This window comes from Lissotriton vulgaris, chromosome 5 (assembly GCF_964263255.1).
Source record: "Lissotriton vulgaris chromosome 5, aLisVul1.2, whole genome shotgun sequence".
Taxonomy (NCBI): Eukaryota; Metazoa; Chordata; class Amphibia; order Caudata; family Salamandridae; genus Lissotriton; species Lissotriton vulgaris.
In genome coordinates this window covers 1,697,124,468-1,697,148,041 of record NC_141693.1, presented here as the reverse complement: position 1 = coordinate 1,697,148,041, position 23,574 = coordinate 1,697,124,468, and the positions used below count along the sequence as shown (strand labels likewise).

The 23,574-nt window shown below is 42.5% G+C and overlaps 1 protein-coding gene across 1 annotated transcript in view; it reads right to left on the bottom strand.

Moving 5' to 3' along the window:
• Window positions 1-16,047, bottom strand: part of PSMD11 (proteasome 26S subunit, non-ATPase 11) — a 413,573-nt gene extending 397,526 nt beyond the window's left edge. The window contains exon 1 of the mRNA XM_086923842.1: window positions 15,709-16,047. Within this exon, the coding sequence (XP_086779968.1) occupies window positions 15,709-15,799 (91 nt within the window). The 5' untranslated portion in view covers window positions 15,800-16,047. The remainder of the gene's footprint in view (window positions 1-15,708) is intronic.
• Window positions 16,048-23,574: the final 7,527 nt, after the last annotated feature.

Below are 23,574 nucleotides of genomic sequence, written 5' to 3'. Positions count from 1 at the left end.
TTTCTACTAAAACCACAACGATTTTCTAAGAAGAAAACATACAATCGGGCCTTCTATGGGATTGCCCCTAGGATTTGGAATGCATTACCTCTTGAAACCAGACAGAATCCCTCCACTCTATCGTTCAAAAAATAAGTGAAAGATATTCTCCTGACCAAGTTCACATGAACTATGTTTACATGCCGTCAGTCTTTGTATGATGTGTTTGTATCAAAACTATTTTTCGATTCCGTCTAGAATTTGAATTTTATTTGCTTTATCTGCTTGTAAAGCGCTCCGATACCCGCCAGGGTCTTGTCCGCGCTATATAAAACCTACAAAATAAAGTAAATAAAATCAATTTGCATTATAAAAGGGAATATCTGGTCCGAAATGAAGGGATTTTTTTCTTTATGGGATATGAATGGAACACCCCAACCCCACACACAATCATCTACAATACTTTAAAACAGAACTTTCAACCCGTAGGGCATTAGTGTTTTAGCATCAGAGCAGTGCTTGTACACTGGACAGGGTCACATTTGCATGCTACAGTAAAGCATTAGGAGTGAACATTACACCTTGAAAAGAGGCCACAAGCTTGAGCCCGAAAGGCAGTGACTTTAAAGAACTTCAGTCATACTAACGTGCACACTCGTATATGGACCGATGAGACATATCTGTTATACTGTAGTCTACACACAACATTGCTACTACACCCATGTGTAGTGAACTTCGAAAGAGTAGAACCGAGCTCTTTGTTAAAAAAAATGCCCCTGGCTGGAACCCGCACTCCCACATCCACAAATTGTGCAAATTTCAAAGGGTTTGTCATCAACATTGTATGGTCTTTTTAGGGCCATATCAAGCAGGACTTTGTTATGCTATTTACTTTCAGCCATGGGCAGATCACAAGTAATGTAAACTTAACACACTGATAAAGCATACCACGAATGACCAACATTAAATCATAAAAGGCGCGTTGCACTTCCTTGTACGCAAACACATTAGTCAGTTTTCAATTGAACATAGCTCAATAATTTCTTTTTGATTGAGCTTATACAAAAAGTAATCCACTGACAAAACCTATATAACAAATTTACAAGGCAGCAAGCTATTATGTATCACAATACATAAGAAAAGATACCTGGAAAAAAAAATGTCAAACATAAAAGTAAGGTCAAGAAGAACAATATACTCGAAAAAGAATATACAAAGTTACGTCAAAACAAATGTATTTATTTCCTTGAAATCAATTTTACTTTAGTTAATTACAGCAAACACAAGTTCACCGTGCATTGCATAATTTTCAAAGTTATTCTCTCAGCATCCTTTTCTAAAAAAGCTTTAAAGTCAGAGTACTTTGGTCCGTTTGTCAGAATACACCCTCCAGCAGTCAAGTATGCTTGCATGCTTCTCTGATATCGCCAGCCATATCATTCAATGTGAAGCAGTCCTAGAGTGCGTTAGTCATTCATTAGTCTCTCATACATCACACCAAGCTCACGCAGGTCATCTGCTTCAGTGTACTCCTTTAATTGTAGTCTTAAATCAAAGACTTCAATTTTCGCCCAATTAAATAGATGTCGGATGGGCAACGTCATTATTTGTGCTTGTTCTGCACTTTCAATTACCGGTGTTCAGTGAAACAGTGCAAAAAGATACTTCTTTACTGAATGGTTCATTGTCTAAAAGTGTGTACTGCAGTGAACTCTGTATAGGCCTTTTAACATTTTGGAGCACATACAGTAAATAGACAGCAAACCTGAAAAACATTTCATAGCAAATGACAAGCCTGCCCAGAACTTTTATTCACTTCTATGTGCCCAGCACCTGTGAGCTCGATTACCAAATTGTGGCTAAATTCCTCAGAAACTACCATTAAGTTGCTTAAGAGACAACTTATTTATATTGGTATAAAACAAGGGCAAAAATCATTATATAAACAAGCAGGTGTGACGCCAGTAAAACCTGCAAACAGATATTGTCGCATATCTTGGGTAGACCACCAATTGGTATGAGTTTTAATATCCATATCATAATAAAAATCCACATAACCTATTAGGAGCACAAAAAAATATAAGTTCACTAATAAAAAAGAAAACATACTGTTGTGCCACAACTTTTTTCCATACAAGTCCGTGACCCTGGACTCCCAGCACCACTGAGTAGAGGGTAAGGAGCCAGAATGACTTGCAACAGTATCCCAGATACTAACGCAGATGTCATTGGGTGTGGCAAAGTGGAGAGTTCACAGCAGCTCGGCAGGGTGGCCCCGCTACCGGCCGCTAGCAAGCTGCGTTGCCCACCTCTCAAAGGAAGGGCGGGGAAAGCACTTGGGACAGCCGGAAGCGAAAGCGACGTTACTAAGGTGTAATCAAGGAAGCATACAGCAGTCTCTCTAGCGTCGTGATGGTAAGGGCTCTAGGCCGCATGCTCTTCACGTGGAGGTGACCAGCACAGCCAGTGCCTCTCAGGAGTCTGGACACCCATGCGGATACGGTCTCAGCTCGGTTTGCCTAACTAACGGCCTAACTACTTAACTCCAGTCTGTCAGTTATATATGGCTTTTTTTGGCCACTTCGGCTGCCCACTGCTATCGGACTGTTGCTGCTTCCTTTTGACCACCCACCCTCTCAATTGCTGCCTATTTTCTTGAAAGAGACCGCAATAATTGTAGTTGTTTTAGTAATTTCAGCAGTTCTGGCACCAGAGTCATCTTTGTGCATGGTTGTATTCTCCTGCTTCCTCCATTCTCTTGGCAGAGAGGAAGAGAGTATCAGGAGTGTTTGTGTGCCCAGTTTGGTTACATTGACAGCCTTGTACCACCCGAAGCCCACACCATATGGCTTATAGGCTAAAACAAAAGGAAGTACTAACTGAATGAGCTGGGTGAAAACCCACGTAAGCGTCTATGTAAACTACAATCAACACCAAAAAACTTAAGACTGGCGAATTGGTGTTAGAGCAGTCAGTACCCGAGTGAGCCAGCTGCTACCCCCCCCCCCCCACTTCTTCCTATATTTTAGAGCTTTCCTCCTGTAATCCTAAATTTAACACACCTGGAATCAGAAACACTAATCTCAGAGCAAAAATGAGACTCCAGCCTCCGTGGTCTGCCCAGACAAATGCCCACCTAAGGATATAGATATGAAGTTGGGTTCCCTTCCACACACTGCATTTACTTAACTGTCTGTGGCTTCACTACAGCGCTCTGTATCCAAGGCTCAATTCCAGTTATTTAAGAGTGCACAGAGGAAAAGAGTGTTTGCCAAAATTATTGCCCCATAGTAATATGCTCTCCAAGTTACGCTAACTATTGGGAATAGCTTGCAGCAAAGTTATATATTAGAATTAGTAGTAATGATACTGAAAACAGCATGTCTGAACGCGGGACGAGATTGGTTCAATAAAGTTTGAGTAGTGATTTAAATGACTAGCACACTACTTGCTACGGATCTAAAACTACAAAAATGGCCGCACGGAGCGCCAACACGTAGATTGACGCACGCGCATAGCATTTAAACGCGAGCAATACAGCGGTGCAGTTTTTCCGCTCGTCAAACAAGAACCCAGTCAGCAGAGACGTGAGGCGTCTAACACTAAGTAGTTCTAACAGCTCCCTAGTTGTTGTCCGGTATTTGAATGTACATTAGACTTAGTAGTAAGGACACTGAAAACAGCATGTCTGAACGCGGGACGAAATGGGTGTAATAAAGTTTGAGTAGTGATTTAAATGATTAGCACTCAACTTGTTACTGATCTAAAACTACAAAAATGACCGAACGGAGCGTCAACGCGTAGATTAACGCATGCGCATTGCATTTAAGCGCGAGCAATACTACGGTGCAGTTTTTTCCGCTCATCAAACAAGAATCCAGTCAGCAGATGCGAGGCGTCTAACACGGTAAGGAGTTTTAACAGCTCCCCAGTGGTTGTCAGGTATTTGAATGTACGAAGGCTGTAAACATATCCATTTTAAAATCATTTTTAAAAAAGGCCCTTGGGAGTGGTTACTATACGGAGGAAGTAAATGTACTTTCTTTGACTAAAACATAGGAAAGGGGGCTAAAAAGCAATGCTCCATATACAAAACATTATTGAACCCATAGACCCTTGGTGGGGTTCGATCTGATGGAATAAAAGACAATAAGGCCTGCCAAAGAAGAAATAAAGAAGGGCGTTTGTAACAATTGAAAAACGATATTTAGGCACTTTGACCAATTTAACACATTTATGAAACATGTTACTCTAGTTTAATCTGTGATTGGCGAATATGATAAACCGAATGATGAAGGTGTTTTAACCCTTCTCTACAGTATCTATGTTAATAGGGCCTAAGTAGGTGGGGAACCGCTATCTAAAAGCTAGAAGTATAATAAGGAGACTATTGGAATTAATTGAGTAATTAAAATCATCCTCTTTGTTGTGTTTGGCTTTAACTATAGGAATCTATCTCGGACCCAATTGAAAAAAAGGCAGGAGTATTTTCAACGGTGGAACATTGCACCGGCATTCAACAAAAGGCTAATGTTTAAAAGAAATACAGTGAGAATACAGGCCTCTCAAGGGTGAGTTATTTGATGCAAACCTCATACTAATGAATAGGTCTAAATCAGAATGTAATGCACTTACTGAAACCATGTATTCATCTATTAATCAAATAGGGTGAAGAAAACTGTATTCCGTTATTCGCCAGCTCTGTCTTCCTATTAGGAAAAGGCAACGATTTAGAAAATTAATAAAAATATCGGCCTCCAAAGGGTGAGTAAATTAATGTAAATCTTACACTAAACAATAGGCCTAGATGAAATTGACACATTGATATCATATACTCTTTGACCCAATAGGGGGAAGCGATGTCCATACCTCCACCATTCCTTTAAAGAAATAAGAAAAGGAATTTATATATTAATTGTGAGTATATCACGACAAAATTATGTCACTATCTTTATTTTTTTGCCTTTGAGCTAAATTAAAACTACTCAAATTGTAAATTTCCCTAGATTCGATGAAGTTCCACACAGTGGGACTTTAGAAATAGTACGATAATTTCACAACGTACTCCCTACCGAATCCCGAATAAGGGTAAGCTATGGAGTTTGTGGGGACCTATACAATGGTTGGTTACCGCTAGACAATAATAATCCATAGCAATGGGCGATAACTTTATTGACAAGAGAAATATTTGCCTTAGATGGTTGACTAGTAGGCAGAAAATAATGCTTAGAATTGAAATAAAGCGAGTGCACTATTTGGTACTAGTGACTTTATTGACAAAAGAAATATATTTGCCTCAGAAGGTTGAATAATAGCGATAAAATAATGCTAAGATTTGCAATCAAGCGATTGCACTATTCAGTACTAGTGAATTGTCACATTATAGTGTAATACAATGGACCAAAGAAAATTAAATCTGAGCACACGTCCTGCATCTAACTGTATGTATCGTGAAGTAGTGTGGCTCACTGGTTAGAGGCGGCAGACCCGAGAGCAGAGGACGGCCCGGGACCAGGGTTCGATTCCCGACGCGGCAGGTTTCTGGACCAGGGTCAGCAGACTCGATAATTCTCTCGCCTCGGTGCCCACTCTGATCAGCGATCACACTCGGCAACTCTGGGCACTAGCTTGCCTCATCTTCACTAACGGCCCCACCAGACCGCCGGGGATGCCTGGTCTCACCCTGGAGATACCCATTAAGGGACCATCTCTCAGGGAAGCCAGGAAGGGTTTCGCAGCGGTCGAAGCGCGGAGGTACCCCTTCGGGAGTTATTCCTGCGCTATACAAGTACACAATTAATTAATTAATTTAATTAATATCTTATTTTTACATGTTTTGGTTTAATAACATTGAGCACTTTGTGATTATATGTTGTGGATCCTGAAGGTGTTTTTAACTACATGACACACCGAAACGCGTCGACAAGAGGACACAGTCATTTTGTTTTAATAAAAATTGTTTATGTTTTTAATACTGTGATATGTACTAGGAAGTATATAAAATCTACTTGACTATTAGTCATTGTTGAAAAAATGATTGTAAAAGATATCATCTTTCTAATGTTTATTTTTAATCTTATACAAATGTGTTCTATGAAATGAAATATAAAATGTTTTTAAGTATAATACAACATTGTTGGATGTTTTGATAAAGATACAAATAATAAAAATACCAAGCATAATATAAGTCTAGATTACGTGTTGCTATATATGGGGACTTTTTTGCTCTTTTTCTTTGGTTCACTGTAATATGTACACAATTTCTTTGTAGGAGTAGTAACAATATCAAAAAGGAAATTTTCATTTTTAGTGACTCTTCAAGTTACGCACAGCTTAGAACCTTTCCTTAACAGCAACGCCTGGAACTACTGACTCCTGGTGGCCCTCAGACCTGGAATGCAGATTCATACCAGTAGACCAGGCCAAAACCTCTGAATCATTAATATTCATTCGGGGCACCGCAGAAGGACGACAGGTCCAAGGAGGATCTAGACCGGCAATTTTGGTCTTTTTCTCTGCCAAGTGACCCAAGGAGGCTTTAACAGCAAGTAGCCAGTTAAAGCAAGAGGGAATCCCCATCTGACATAAAACGCACCTTAGCAAGTGCGACACATAAATTAAACAAACACAATCACTTAAAATCAAGTATTTATTTGCACTTTTCACATACTCATTGGTCCTGAGGAAAGCCAGTTTCAAAGTTAAAGGCCTGGCTGAAACATGTAGACCACACAGTACGCAGGAGGTCATAATCCGCACTCCAGCGCGTCCGTCTGCCTTTTAGCTACTAACAGGGGCCCAGTGATGAAAGTTTATCCATTTACCCTCGGGTACTGGGTACCACTGTATAGCTTTTAATTATCACTAACTCACTCACACTCAGCAACAATACCAGCTCCGCAGTAATCTGAGGTCGAAGCACACCCGGGACACATTCGGTCTCACTGTGGTGGGCCCGATGATGAAGCATGCCACCAACTAGGTTGGTGGGTGAGGGCTTCATGATCAAACCTAATGGTTTGCCTGCACACGTACCCTTTCTTGAGTCTCTAACCACAAACATAGCTAGTCCTTATTGATAATCATACATCATTAATAAGAAGCTCTCTATGAAATTACAAATCAACGATGTCTTCGCCTGCTTCTTCACTCTTCATATGCTACATAAGATGTTCAAGTGACTACCCTTGCACACGAGACGCACTGTGACAAAGGCCCACATCGCAAGCTGACTCTACGATGGCAATGTCCTCTATGTAGATAGCGCTGAACACCTCCTAGAGACTTCAAACCATACAGAACGCCACAGCCAGACTCCTCGACGAGCCCACATTACAATCACACCACACCTCAGGCAACTGCTGGCTCTCCATCCAGAAGACATGCCAATTCAAGCTGCTGAACCACCCACACAAGGCTCTACACAAGCAAGGATCTGCCTATATTACCACCTCTTGAATTCCGCCTAACGCCGAGAACACTACACTCTTCCTCCAGTTCATTTGCCCACACTACCCGCATTCAACGAAGAAGAAGTGAAGGACGCTTCTTTGCCTACGTCGCTGCAAAAACCTGGAATTGCCTCCCAATGCAGCTCCAGAACATTACTTCACTTCTGGAATTCCAAAGGGTCCTTAAGGCCTGGATGTTGGAATAAGCCTCCCAGGACATGATAGCACCTGGATATCAGTTGATTAGGAGAGCTACATTAAATATTACTTTTTTCTCTTCGTATAGCGTGGAGGAAGTAGGAGGTTGCAAAGTCGCAGTGGGGGCCTTCAGCACTTTTGCACCCTCTCAACCAGACAGCAAATGTTTCAGGGGGCAGACTTAGATCAAGATCTGTTCCAGCCCGTACACCAATATCAAACAGGATCAAACATCTTCATAAAATGTTTTGCCTACTGCGTTAAATAGGGAATTTAAGGAATGATCCAGCAAAGTCACTATGAATGAACGATTTTACTACCTCTTGCAACATACGCAACCCCCTGCACTTTCACATCCTGTCCAGGGAGCCTCTAACGGGTTATGAAAACAAACTTAAGCAGCTCAGCACTTTTAGCCTACCCACACAATCCCACACTTTAGTGAAATGAGCTACTTCAGGAGTAAAACCTGGTATTCAAATCAAATTAGCAATTCCCTCAGTAGCTCCACCTACGGCCTCAACAACATAATATCTCGGACCTACCAACGGAAATTATGCCTGCCAGTTTGGGCACATGATATAACTGCAAACGATATGGTACATAGAGACCCAGACCCCGAGAATTCTTCTATCCCCTTCAGTCCCACATTCTATTCCTCCATATCTGTGGATGTGAGACAAAACCATCAAACTAATCCAGCTGCTACACGAGCACCTTGTTCATCAGATGGCTTAACCCAAAAGAATGACAAAAAAGTTCTGCCTTTGAATTGGATGAGGACGTCTTGGATTTGGTCGATTTTTACAATCCACAGGGGACAGTCCCTTAATCACAATCTGTAAATCTGTCACGAAGCCTGTATCTGGGATTACCAGCAGTCACTGCAGGAGCAGTGTAACTTCCTCTCAAACATTTCAGTAACTTAAGCTGCGTAATCTATTCTTGCTATCACGAGAGCCACATGCTGCACATCAGATATTATTGCTAGGGCTCCAACTGCTCAGTTTTCTAAGTTGAAAATGCAAATTGATATTATGCGTGACCTAGCAGCTAATTTTGTAGCAACCGAAGGAAGAATGCGCTATGAAACCTGCAGTGCTAGACCGCTTTGGGAAAAGAAGCCCACTGCAAGAACCCTCCAATTGCTCTGAGATTTTAGCCAAATTAGGAGTAGTTCCGAAAGTAATCTATTCAATCATCACGGAGTGTAAGAAGTCACTACACACGGCAGTGCAGCCTTCCTCAGATCAACATCACAGCCAGTTCCCATCTAGTTCCTTTCCTGCTCAGGGTGCCAATCCAGTGAAGCAGACATACTTTTAGGCAATAAAGGAGATGTGGTTGCTGGCAGCTCTGAAAAGCCAGCGCCATAACCTGACCAATCCCCAGAAAGAGAAAATGTGTTAAAACCCAACCTACATTCTAAAACTAGGCCCCAACGGTATGCCAAGCAATACCTTTCACAATAACGTATCTCTAAGGGATCATGTATTACAGCAGTATTTAATGAAGATTGGACAACAGAGAAGGTGACCAAATTAGCAAGTAGGAGAATGCACAGCCTAAAGTTTATCACAATTCATATATCAAGTAATCCAAATGTATAGTGGTTTGGTGCTCCTTCAGGTGGCGTGTCCGTCCTAACACGTCAATGCTAATACACATGAATAAGTGCACCCACGTATCAATGGATGCATCCCTGAGGCAGGGCACACCTTATGTTCTTGAAAGACCAAGACTCCAATTATTTATGAGCAGTCAGTTTGCACTTTTTATTTCCAATTCCTTCTTTTTGATTCATAACGTTATCAAAGTTCAATTCGCATAAATTCCATACAGTTAAATTTCACTTGTGGAAGTGTATCAATGTTCTTAAATGCTCCAATGCATTTCGAGCTAAGGAACCCTTCATCTGGGAGCTCTACAATACAAAATATAGCCTTAAATAAAATACCAAGAAGGCCAACCAGCCTTATAATCATTAACTAAGTGAATAGTAACCAAAATTCCAAGTCGCAAAAAAGGTTAAAGGCACCCTGAATGTGAGGTAGGTGGCATGCTATATAGTGCTCAAATTGGGCATAATCAGTGAAAATATGGCATGCATTCAAGAAGACACGTTAGGCTCACCAAGCTCGATAGAAATGTGCTTCGTAAAAACAAACGAGTGTATTAGACATAGTGGTCAAGGCGCAAAGATAAAGAATGAAACAGAAGGTCCCAGCTTCTTGGGCAACAGCAGTCATAGTGCCTCTTCATAACAAGCATTAAAAATACAATAGGTCTAGCCTTTCATCAAGTTAAAGCCATTTGCTTTTCTATACAATGCCGTTAGCAAAGCAAATGGCTTTAACTTAATCAAAGGCGAGACCTATTGTATTTTCAGTGCTTGTTATAATTTTGCAACTGCTGGTGTTTCCACCTCACCTATGCATATCACTTACACTTCGACTGCCAGCTCCCAATGACACGCTCAGGACGGGTAGTCCAAGCGCCACTAGGGCTCATTGAAAAGATGAGTGCATTTGCATTTGTAATTATTGGTTTATTTATTGTAAATAAGTTGCAACTTTATTTAACAAAGGGGGAGGTGTAGCGCTGTGTAAATAAAGAATGATTGAACTTTGGTTCAGGGTGGACTCCGTAGACCTGTGATGTAAGCGCTGTTAGGTAATAAGGTGAATGCAGGTTTAGAACGTTTGGGTCTTGCTTTACATGCTTAAGATTAAAGAGTGAATAACTCTCAGAGTGTGGCGTAGTCATTGGAGACGGTCCTGTACTGGGGAGGATACTACAATTAGTAAACTTTAAAACGTATTTACTGCATTCCAAAAAAACGTCTTTAATCATCTGAATGTAGCAGAATTCTTTTTGAGACACTTTTGAGCCTTGTCCCTCAACGTGTAAATACAAAGTCTCCGTCACTACCGCATAGGTGATTTCAAGTTGTTGTATCAACGTACAGTAACCTCCACAACTTGAAACTTGGAGTGAATAGTGTGATGATGGCTCCTATGACATTGAATCAAATCTGCCACTGCGGATATAGCAACAGTAGACATCAGGCGCACGGAGCTCTGAAACAGTACAGAAATTTGAATGGTATCATAAATGCTTGCCCGAAGGGCCGCCGATCACACTGTATGCATGGGTAGAATGAGCAATCATCAAGCGGCAAGCACTTGAGACTAATGCAAAAAAAAAAAAAAAAAAAGTGGGGGTTGCTGACAGCAGATGACGAAAACTCACTCAAACCTCAAAGGAAATGCCTGCAAAAGTAACTAACAGGTGCCTTTCTGGACTTGCAATTACTATGCTGTGCAGGGTTAACACTGCTCTGGCGGCATTCAGGAAGGTGAAACAATATTGGCATGGGAGCAGCTGTATTTTGTCGGTGTTCAAAAAATTCCCCCACGCAACTAAAAGCGTGCTATCTGCCTCCGCTCCCTCCGACCAAAAAAACACAAATAATCCTCAGCCTGAATGATTCGTTCCTTTCTTGTGACAATTTCAAAGAAAACAAGCTCTCTGCTTTGGCTAAGGCAGAGCCGCTTGTTTAAATTGCACCGCACTTTCACTTTAAGTGAAAGCGCGGTGCAAAAATAAACACGCAGCTGCCTTTGCCAAAGGCGAATACCAACAAAAAAGAGCGTAGTGGCTAATTAGGAGACAGTCTCTCGCCGCCAGTAAGAGATCCAATCCCGATGTCCATGGATAAAAGGAAAAGTCAAAGAACTATCCCTGGAAAGGATGACTTTATGGGAAGTTATCTCACTCACTCACACTTAATATTACAGGTAATATTTAGGTCACTAACTAGTTTATACCGTTCACAGTCTTTTTATTAAAAAACATAGATAAAAAATTCATTACAAAATCAATTCAATAATACATGTAAAATAAAAACATTTCATATTGTACAATAAATTAAAAATAATGTTAAAACATTCATTTTTATACAGTGATCAAGCAGAGAAAGAGAATACAAATTCTAAAGTGTCAACATAATCCTATCATAAATTGTAGAAAACATTATTGAGGAAGACAAAGGAATGACAAATACTTTCTACGATGAGATAGAAAGAAACGAAACCCCTTCTCTAAAACACCACATCTTTTTGTTACGGATTTTGAGATTCACCAGCCCTTACAATACTTCAAATAGGTTTCCCGTATTGCAATATGCCAAGTACCGAGAATTTCCTGGGCTTGAATTCTATGAGACAAAAAGCGTCGACACGTTTCGGTGTATCGGCCCTTGGATATGGTCACACCTTCCTCAGGACAGTTCAGAATCGTTTGGGGTTATATCAAATATTCTTCCTGTGATTTAGAAAAGGATCAAGCAATATACGGTAACCTTTGTGGGTCAATGTCATTTTCTTATCTAGGCTAATGTCAATCCTAAGCATAAGATTGTACACGTGTTACGGACATTTCTGCATTCAGAGAGACATTGTATGCCAAAGACTAAATCATGAAGGGAAATCTCTAATTAATTGTGTAGCATCAGGACATACAATGTCTCTCTGATTGCAGAAATGTCTGTAACGCATGTGTACAATCTGCTTAGGATTGACATTAGCCTAGATAAGAAAATGACATTGAGCCACAAAAGTTACCATATATTGATTGATCCTTTTCTAATACACAGGAAGGATATTTGATATAACCCCAAACGATTCTGGACTGTCCTGAGGAAGGTGTGACCATATCCAAGGGCCGATACACTGAAACGCGTCGACGCTTTTTGTCTCATTTATTTATTTTATTTAGAAAGTTTTATATAGCGCGAACAGGATCTTTGCAGATATCAGAGCGCTTTACACGGCTGGGAATGCCAGCAAGAGAGGGGTTACACATAAGTAGTACAGCAAATCAATAGTACAAGTATAACAGTTAAATGTGTGCATAGATAGTCAGTGGCATGAATCATACAGGTAAGATACATATTCATAGAGTTCGGACAGCGAATTAAATGTGTGCGTAGATAGTTAGTAGCGACAATAATTCAGGTGAAATACATAATCGCGGTGTTACTCCAACACAAAATGGCTCAAGGTGAAATACATAGTCATAGAGATCGAACAAAGTAATACAGGTCAGAGTAGGGTCTTTCCAAATCCAAGCTAATAGGTCAAGTGTATTTGGCCATAAAAATAGCTTTTACTTCTTTCTTAAAGAGTGTGAAGGAGGAGATGAGCCTGGTTTCAGGAGGGAGTGAGTTCCAGATCCTGGGTGCCATTCCTGAGTAGAATTCAAGCCCAGGAAATTCTCGATACTTGGCATATTGCAATACGGGAAACCTATTTGAAGTATTGTAAGGGCTGGTGAATCTCAAAATCTGTAACAAAAAGAGGTGTTTTAGAGTAGGGGTTTCGTTTCTTTTTATCTCATCGTAGAAAGTATTTGTCATTCCTTGGTCTTCCTCAATAATGTTTTCTACAATTTATGATAGGATTATGTTGACACTTTAGAATTTGTATTCTCTTTCTCTGCTTGATCACTGTATAAAAATGATTATGTTTTAACATTCTTTTTAATTTATTGTACAATATGAAATGTTTTTATTTTACATGTATTATTGAATTGATTTTGTAATGAATTTTTTATCTATATGTTTTTTTAATTAAAAGACTGAACGGTATAAACTAGTTTATGACCAGGGACCTAAATATTACCTGTAGTATTAAGTGTGAGTGAGTGAGAACTTCCCATAAAGACATCCTTTGCAGGGATAGTTCTTTGACTTTTCATTGTCTGCAGTACCCTGTTCCCTGGAACATGTGGGGTCTTCTCTCTTTTTGTTGACATGAATAAAAGGAGACAGGGTGGCAACAAGAAGCGAATTGACATGCTTTCAGTGCAATCACTGCACTGCCTTTGGCATAATTTGTGACACCAAACGATGCGCACGATTCAAAACTGAAGGAGGAGCTGGGGACGAGGTTTCTGGAATCATATTGATTACAAGAAGCCTTGTATGATGAGAGAAGCGAATGCGCTGCTTACATCTGGCAGAGACAAACACGTGGCTCCATTTGCCAAAGGTGAATGCTAACAAAAAAGTGTGTAGCTTCTAATTAGGAGACACTTTCTCCCGACAGCAGTAAGAGATCCAATCCCGCTAAGCCTGGATAAAAGGAGACAGGTTGGCAACAAGCAGTGATTGACATGCCTTCGGTGCAATCATTGCACTGCCTTTGTCATAATTTGTGACGCCAAACGATGTGCACCAATAAAAACTGAAGGCGGAGCTGGGACGAGGCTTCTGGAATCGTATTGATTCCAAGAAGCCTTGTATGATGAGAGTAGCGTATACGCTGCTTATGTCAGGCCGAGGCCTAAAAAGGGCGCACGGAATGACCCAGCAACTTATCGCTCAATTTAACTGCTTGACAGTGCTAGGAAGTTTTACCAGGGGTATTAAGGATAATCTATCAACGCTCCAGACCGGTTTCAGGAAATACCACAGCACAATCAACAAGCATTGAGATGATATACCGTATGTCTTAAACAAACGGTCATAAAAAATGCATCATTTGATATGATGTTTACAGATCTTAAGACAACATTTGACTTGCGAGAACTGACATCTAACTTTGCAATAGAAAGCCGGATAAGACAACAGCAGGTCTTGGCGCCCTTACTATTTCATCTTTTCATAAACGTGGGCTCAGTGCTCCAACGCTTATATCTGGAGGTTTCCCAAATCGGGGGGTGACAACATTCCAATAATACTCTACGCAGACAATGCAGTCCTCCTTTCCTACACCAAACTGGCAATGCATAAATTATTGGGCTACTTTGAGACCTCCCGTACCAAGAAAAATCTTTGTGATAAACACAACGAAAACAAGATTCAGGATTTTGAACTGCAGGAACCCCTTTGGGTCTACCTTTAAAATATATGGTAGTGTTCTGTCCAGGGTTCATTTTTATGACAACCTGGGTATTTGATTTGATGGCAAGCTATCATGGTTCGAGCAAGAATCAAAAAATGCGAAGGTACTCTGCGCCCAATGGAGTAGTCTGGTGGTCCAGCTTACTGTCGGCAGCACAGGCCTCCCTCAAAAACACATGAACATTCCTGTGTTCTCAGAATATCGTCTATAAAGAAAGTTAAGACCACGTTTCATACCCACTCCCATACACCCAACATACCAGCTCCACCCCTCGCCCAGCTGGACATGTATTTTACTGTTTATAAGAGCGAGTCTCGGAAAGGCGTCTCACTGTACAACTAGGTATCCGGAATAGAAAACCGTGATCCCAACTTCAAACTGGCTGCAGAGGCAATCCACTGGAATTACCTCTAACAAATGTACATTCCGAGCAGATAGGAGCACTAGTTTTTAGATAAAAAAAACCTCAAAAGAATAGGTGCCACAGCTATGACACCTGACCACATGCGGCGTTGTAGTGGTGGCCCCAGCTGGCTGACCAGTATCTCTATACACTAAACCACCTCGCGAACATAGTTCCTTAAATACCACAGAAAAGCAACTGTGCTATGCTCATTTTTTATCAGCCTTCAACACATTCTCCTGCAACCGAGACTATCGCTGCAGGCATATTCCTTGGATGGGGCACAGGGGCAGTGTCCTATAACACCGGTATGACAGCCACACCTAGCTACTACTCCTAGAATCGGGAACAGGTTGTGGCTCCATTCAGACAGCTGTACTCGGGCTCTTATATAAACTCATATAAATGCATTCTGAAACCCACCCCTATCCAGACGGTTAAGCTACCCAGCAGCCACTAAAATTAATATGTACTCACAGGTGTGCTCTCCAATGACTTAAGCACAGTTGGTCCCTTCAGCATGCCCCGAAGTCAGGCGTTCCGTCACTAATCGTGCCTGATCAGAGGATGTGGAGGGCAGACAAACACACAACTTACCACTGGCAGGACTATAACGAGTCTAGTCGAAGTAAGTCTCAGCCTCGCCAGTTTTCAATACCTGCCCCGGCCTAGCCGGCACGGTGAGTCAGCAGCGTGTGACAGTGAAGCCCTTCACCCTCGCTAACCACTCACAAGATAGTCCCAGCATAAGCCCACCATGGCCTCTCACCGATAGAATGCAGGATGTCGATGCTCGCGTCCCGGTCCGTGCTGAGCAGGGTCTGCGCCCGCTGAAACTCCACTACCGCCGCGGCCGCCATCTTCCACTCAACTCAGCAGCACCAGCCTCCGCACAGCCAGGCGACCGGAAATGCGTGCCGAAAGTACCGACGCCGGCTTGTCAAGCGCGGCGCGCTGGGAATCGTAGTCCTGCAGCAATCTAAGGTTGCACAAAGATCTGAAACAATTAGACCGCCCAATCGACGGGCATCTCCCGTGGTCGGCCTGCGAGAGTGTTTATCCTCATTCCTTCCACAAGTGTGGAAATCAGAAACTTAGTGCTTTTTTCACGCACAAGATGGTCGCCAACGCTTATTGGTTTTCGATCTAGTCTTTGAAATGGTTTGAAAACCGATAGACAGTAAAATAGGACTACCACGCCAAAGCATCCGAGTACGAGTGAATTATTCTATGGCCGGACAGAGGCGAGTATTATGCATTTTTTTATTATTTTTATTTTATGCGATTTATATAGCACGAACTTTACCCGAAGCTGTCAGAGCGCTTTACATAAAAAACAGTTACAAAACATAAGGACTAAGGATTACATGCGTTACATAAAAGATACAAACAGAAACAAGCATTTACAATGCAATAGGTCTCGCATTAGGAAAGTTTGAGCTATTGGTATTGTAAATGACACATTTTTTATTTATGTGTTGGTTTTGAAAATAGAGAAATTAATAGTTTTGTCATTTACAATGCCAATAGTTATAACTTTTGCAAATGTGACACCTATAGCATTTGTAATGCAATATCTGTTGTATTTACTGACTTATATGTATTGATATTACAAATAATATTGGCTTTTATTTTTTTTATAATTAATACTTAAATAAGTTATTGTAATTTATAATGGCAATAGCTTAAACTTTTGTAAATAACTTTTGTGAAGATTATGTTCAGTGTATTTTATTTTGACGAAAATCCAAGAACAGAAGTGAAATATTAACATCTTTTTGTGACATTTGTAATAAAGCTTGAAACATTGAGAGAACATATTTGAACCAGTTGTTGTTGAATGGTTGCACAGATTGATGCTATGGTGGCGCTGAGTGATGTTGTGGTGGCGACAAGGGATGCTGTGGCGTTCAGTGATGCTGTGGTAGCGCATCGTGATGTTGTGGTGCCGCTGAGTGATGCGGTGGTGCCCCTGAGTGATGCTGTGGTGGTGCTCAGTGATGCTGGGGTGATGCGATAGATAGAGTGAGTGCGATAGAGTGAGTGCTATAGATAGAGGGAGGGTGATAGATAGACGGAGGGTGGTAGGGCGATAGAGTGAGGGCGATAGAGTGAGGGCGATAGATAGATAGATAGATAGAGTGAGGTAGATAGATAGATAGATAGATGGAGTGAAGGCGGTAGAGTGAGGGCGTGATAGATAGAGTGAGGGCGATAGATAGATAGATAGATAGATAGATAGATAGATAGATAGATAGATAGAGGGCGATAGATAGATAGATAGATAGATAGATAGATAGATAGATAGAGTGAGGGCGATAGATAGATAGATAGATAGATAGATAGATAGATAGAGTGAGGGCGATAGATAGATAGAGTGATGGTGATAGAGTGAATGCAATAGATAGAGTGAGGGCGATAGATAGTTAGACAGATAGAGTGAGGGCGATAGATAGATAGACAGGGTGAGGGCAATAGATAGATAGACAGATAGAGTGAGGGCGATAGATAGATAGACAGATAAAGTGATAGCGATAGATAGATAGACAGAGTGAGGGCGATAGATAGACAGAGGGCGTTAGATCGATAGATAGAGGGCGATAGATAGAAGGTGATAGATACAGGGCGATAGATAGATAGTGTGAGGACAATAGATAGTGTGAGGGCGTTAGATAGTGTGAGGGCGTTAGATAGTGTGAGGGCAATAGATAGAGTGAGGGCGATAAATAGATAAAGTGAGGGCGATAGATAGAGTGAGGGCGATAGCTAGAGTGAGGGCGATAGCTAGAGTGAGGGCGATAGATTGATAGAGTGAGGGGCGCTACATAAAGTGAGGGCGATAGATAAAGTGAGGGCGATAGATAGAGTGAGGGCGATAGCTAGAGTGAGGGCGATAGCTAGAGTGAGGGCGATAGATTGATAGAGTGAGGGGCGATAGATAAAGTGAGGGCGATAGATAGAGTGAGGGCGATAGATAGAGTGAGGGCGATAGATAGAGTGAGGGCGATAGCTAGAGTGAGGGCGATAGATTGATAGAGTGAGGGGCGATAGATAAAGTGAGGGGCGATAGATAAAGTGAGGGCGATAGATAAAGTGAGGGCGATAGATAGAGTGAGGGCGATAGATAGAGTGAGCGCGATAGCTAGAGTGAGGGCGATAGCTAGAGTGAGGGCGATAGCTACAGTGAGGGCGATAGCTACAGTGAGGGCGATAGCTAGAGTGAGGGCGATAGTTATAGTGAGGGCGATAGATTGATAGAGTGAGGGGCGATAGATAAAGTGAGGGGCGATAGATAAAGTGAGGGCGATAGAGAAAGTGAGGGCGATAGATAGAGTGAGGGCGATAGCTAGAGTGAGGGCGATAGCTAGAGTGAGGCGATAGCTAGAGTGAGGGCGATAGATTGATAGAGTGAGGGGCGATAGATAAAATGAGGGGCGATAGATAAAGTGAGGGCGATAGATAAAGTGAGGGCGATAGATAAAGTGAGGGTGATAGATTGATAGATAGATAGATAGAGTGAGGGTGATAGAGTGAGGGCGATAGATTGATAGAGTGAGGGGCGATAGATAAAGTGAGGGGCGTTAGATAAAGTGAGAGGCGATAGATAAAGTGAGGGCGATAGATAGATAGATAGAGTGAGGGTGATAGAGTGAGGGCGATAGATAGAATGAGGGCGATAGCTAGAGTGAGGGCGATAGCTAGAGTGAGGGCGATAGATTGATAGAGTGAGGGGCGATACATAAAGTGAGGGCGATAGATAAAGTGAGGGCGATAGATAGAGTGAGGGCGATAGCTAGAGTGAGGGCGATAGATTGATAGAGTGAGGGGCGATAGATAAAGTGAGGGCGATAGATAGAGTGAGGGCGATAGTTATAGTGAGGGCGATAGATTGATAGAGTGAGGGGCGATAGATAAAGTGAGGGGCGATAGATAAAGTGAGGGCGATAGATAAAGTGAGGGCGATAGATAGAGTGAGGGCGATAGCTAGAGTGAGGGCGATAGCTAGAGTGAGGGCGATAGATTGATAGAGTGAGGGGCGATAGATAAAATGAGGGGCGATAGATAAAGTGAGGGCGATAGATAAAGTGAGGGCGATAGATAAAGTGAGGGCGATAGATAATGTGAGGGTGATAGATAGATAGATAGATAGATAGATAGATAGATAGATAGATAGATAGATAGATAGATAGAGTGAGGGTGATAGAGTGAGGGCGATAGATTGATAGAGTGAGGGGCGATAGATAAAGTGAGGGGCGATAGATAAAGTGAGAGGCGATAGATAAAGTGAGGGCGATAGATAAAGTGAGGGCGATAGATAGATAGATAGATAGAGTGAGGGCGATAGAGTGAGGGCGATAGATTGATAGAGTGAGGGGCGATAGATTGATAGAGTGAGGGGCGATAGATAAAGTGAGGGGCGATAGATAAAGTGAGGGCGATAGATAGATAGATAGAGTGAGGGTGATAGAGTGGGGGCGATAGATTGATAGAGTGAGGGGCGATAGATAGAGTGAGGGTGGTAGATAGAGTGAGGGTGATAGATAGAGTGAGGGCGATAGATAGATATATAGTGTAATTATGTGGCATGTAATTATGTGGCACTGAGTGGTATTTGGAGTGTATGTTGCGTTGAGCGCAGTCTAAAGATGTAGCCTATAATTATGTGGCACTGAGTGGTATTTGGAGTGTATGTTGCATTGACTGCAGTGTAATTATGTGGCTTGTAATTATGTGGCACTGAGTGGTATTTGGAGTGTATGTTGCGTTGAGCGCAGTGTAATTATGTAGCATATAATTATGTAGCACTGAGTGCTATTATGAGGAGTGTATGTTGTATTCAGTAGAGTGTCATTGTGTGGTGTGTAATTATGTGGCACTCACAGGTATTGTTTGGAGTGTTTGTTCCATTGTAATTATGTAGCATATAATTGTGGCACTGAGTGATATTGTTTGGAGTGTGTGTTGTATTAAATAGAGTGTAATTATGTGGTGTGTAATTATGTGGCACTGAGTGGTATTTGGAGTGTATGTTTCGTTGAGCGCAGTGTAATTATGTAGCATATAATTATGTGGCACTGAGTGGTATTGTGTGGAGTGTATGTTGCATTGAGTGCAGTGTAATTATGTAGCATATTATTACATATTGCTATTGATTGCCCCTTTCATTCGAGGGCATATTTCCTTTAAGAGGGAGTCAGAGGTCATGCTGCAGCGTTTATTGGACGGGTCAAAGGTGGGGATGTTTACTGTCATTAGTCCCTAATCAGATCTTTAATCTATCCAGGATCTGTGGATATTTAATTGGTGTTATTGTAATTTCAACGGCATTAAAGCCCGAGTGGACACTCATACAGGTCGAAGAGTTAAGACACATTAGTAGCTTAGTGCAGGTATTCCCGGGCGCGCAGAGAATAGACCCCTACTGCTTGCAAACATTCAAAACACGAAGTCTGCATAATGCTTTGGAATGGGCTCCTTTCCTCCTCGGTAAGCATTCAAATGAGGTCTCTTTTCTACAAGGTGCGTGCTTTGCACGCGGTGCCCGGGGCAGCGCTGCGCCCTGTGTACATAAGGAGCCCCCGGGGTGCTTAGCTCCCATTGTAGCACATCTGGCCTAATGTGTTTAGTCACCACAGCCGCCATTCAACGCTGCCCTGGAAGCGGCTTGTTACGCGGCGTGTTTAAAACAATGGAATAACAATAGCTCCTGTGTGTGGCGAATGCCTCCTAACACGGGCAGGCGAGGGGGCAGGGCGTGTGGTAGTCTCTTTGTCACTACTTGTATTTACGGGGACATGTGGCTTGCTTGCAAAACACGACGTCAAGTACTTGGATATAAAAGCTACACGTGACACTTTCATTTGATGCACGTTCCTTAAGGTCTGATTCGTTGAAATGCTCTGGGTAGATCCGTGGGCTACAAACATAACAGATGAAGGCCACAAAGCCCTCCTGTCAAACTCTAGCTTATCGAGGTTTTTAGTATTTTTTTAGCTGTTTGGTACTTGTGGTTTTGCACATCACATTATAACTGTATGACTAAAGGCGCTAGACAGTGGCGGAACACAAAATGATGCCACCTCCTTCCGCCATGGGATTTCCCTGCAGATCCCGAGAAACAGGGAAACAATCAAATTGGCACTGGTGCAGATTTTAGTTAAAATAAAGCTTATTTTAACTAAAGTTCAGCACTGGAAGAGGTAATTGATTTTTGCAAAATGCCGCCGAATAACGAGACAGGGCTCAATGAATTAAACTGCCCAAAAGCAGATCGGGTACATTTTGGGCAAACAATTCTATCCACAACCTAATTTTGTTCATAAAACCCCTTTAAAATGTCAAACATGAATCGTTTTATTAAAAAATAAACTGGTTCTTAAAAAATCCATATGTTACAAAGCAAGTCAATTCTTAAAACAAACTAATTGATTATCTAAGAAAACAATCAATTTGTGATTAAAAGACATTCTTTGGCGAGGGCAGCCAGTGGCTGAAAGTAATAAAAACAAGCAATGTCCTGAGCAAATGGTGGGGGCCTGAAGCAGTGGAGTGGGAGAGGTGAGGGGGGAGTCACGGGGAGATTAAGGGACAGAAGGCAAGCGCCCGTGAAGTGCAGGCGGGGGGGCGGGGAGCAGAGCCTTTGAAGAGCCAGAGTGAGTGAAGTGAATAATTAGGGGAGGAGAACTGGCAGGCTGATAGGCAGAAGGCTCAGGCAAGCTCGTGCACGAGGCGTGCACTTCCCAAAATCCGCTGGAGAGCCCTTGGCCTTAAGTATGGTTTGCCTGCATTAGGGCTCTTTTCCTATTCCTGCGGAATAGGAAAGGGGCGAGCCCTAAAAATTGCAAATGTACAAGATGTAAAGTCACACAAGGACGAGATACAAACAGAAAGAAAAATTGCAAATGCACAAATAGTAAAGTCACTCAAGGGAGAGATACAAATGGATATACTCTAAGAGTCACATAGGAATGGTAGAGAGTACAAAGGTCTACTGCATATACTAGTGATTAGAGTTATCTCTATATACAGAAAAGCAGAGTTCCATTAAGTTGGGTCGGAGGGGGGATGCAGTCACAGCACCAAGGTGTAATGTTAGCCCTATCTGTAATGACGACAGGACACTGATTTGTAGTTGCAGGGATTTATTTAACTAATGTGGGAATCAGAGAGCGCCGAGCTGATTCACTCCCGGCTCCGGCACTCGCGCTTCTACCAACTGGGATGCACGCACATCCACAAAATGGCGGGGGGGCGTGTTGCGTCATCACGCAACGTGAGTCAGCTAGAGCGCTGACATTACATATCTCCCCTTTTTTCCACCACTGAAACAAACATGAAACTTTATAGTCCATCACTCATATCATAGTCCTGGAACGTCTCACCACCACTCTCCCCCCTCTGTATGTCTTACCGGTGGCTGTAGCTTCTCTCTCCTGAGTCTCTCCAATACTTCCTCTCTGGCTCGGTTCAGCTGGGCTCCCCATCGACCTCCTTGCACTCCTCTCCATCTCTATTCTGGGGGTACCTCTGCTGCCCTGCTCCTCGCTCGAGTCTCCATCTTCCGTGTCCACCTCCAAGTTGGAGAGTTAATTTCCTTCATTGGGCTCCGCTGCCCCTTCCTGCTCCTGCTCACCAGAGTTCCACTGTAATATTTTATTGCATCTTGCCATGCGGTCTTGCGACCATACATTGCCATCGCTTAATAGGGCAGCTCTATCATACACCTCCTTGACCTGAAGGGGTCTACTATATTTGCTGTCCCCCTTCCTTTGCATTACCGCCAACTTGACTCTCACCCATTCGCCTTCCTCTAATCCAGTGTCTCTCACATTCCTTCGTAAGTTATAGTACTTGGCGTAGACAGCCTGTGCTCTCTCCAAGTTCGCCTGAACCACTGCTGGGGACCATTTGCTGGTCACTGTTTTCTCCTTCCACACTCGGTTGTCCTTCTTGAAAGGATCACGGCCCCTCAGAATTTGGAAGGGGCTATACCCTGTTCCAGTGGGGGTGATTCGGTACGCCCAGATCATTTGCCATATTTCTTTCTCCCAATCCTTGTCACTCATTATAGCCGCCTGTACCGATCCCATCACCACTCGGTTAAAGCGCTCGACTAAACCATTCCCAGCCGGGTGATATATGGAGGTGTGTTTGGATAGGATGCAATTTCTCTCCATGAATTTTGTCCATTTTTCTGAGGTGAACTGAGGCCCATTGTCGCTCAGTATGGATTTGGGAATGCCTTCTCTCACGAACGTATCATTCAGAAACCTTAGAATTGTCTCTGTGTCCATTACTTCTTCCACCTTCACTTCTGGCCACTTGGAGTACCTGTCTATGAGAACACACACATATTTCTGGGTTCCTTGTCCATCTAAGATCGGGCCCAAGATATCAATAGACAGCTCTTCCCACGGGTTCTTCGGGGAGTCAAATTTTCCCAGCGCAGGTCTTAAAGGCTTAAGCGGTTTGTCCGCTCCTTGGCACTGGATGCATTACCTGACGTATCGTTCAGCTTGGAAGTCCATGCCTGGCCACCAGTATCCCTGTTTTGTCCGTAGTTTCTTTTTCCCGATCCCCAGATGTCCTTCGTGGAGTATCGCTAGTAATCTCGGAACAATTCCTGCTGGGGGAA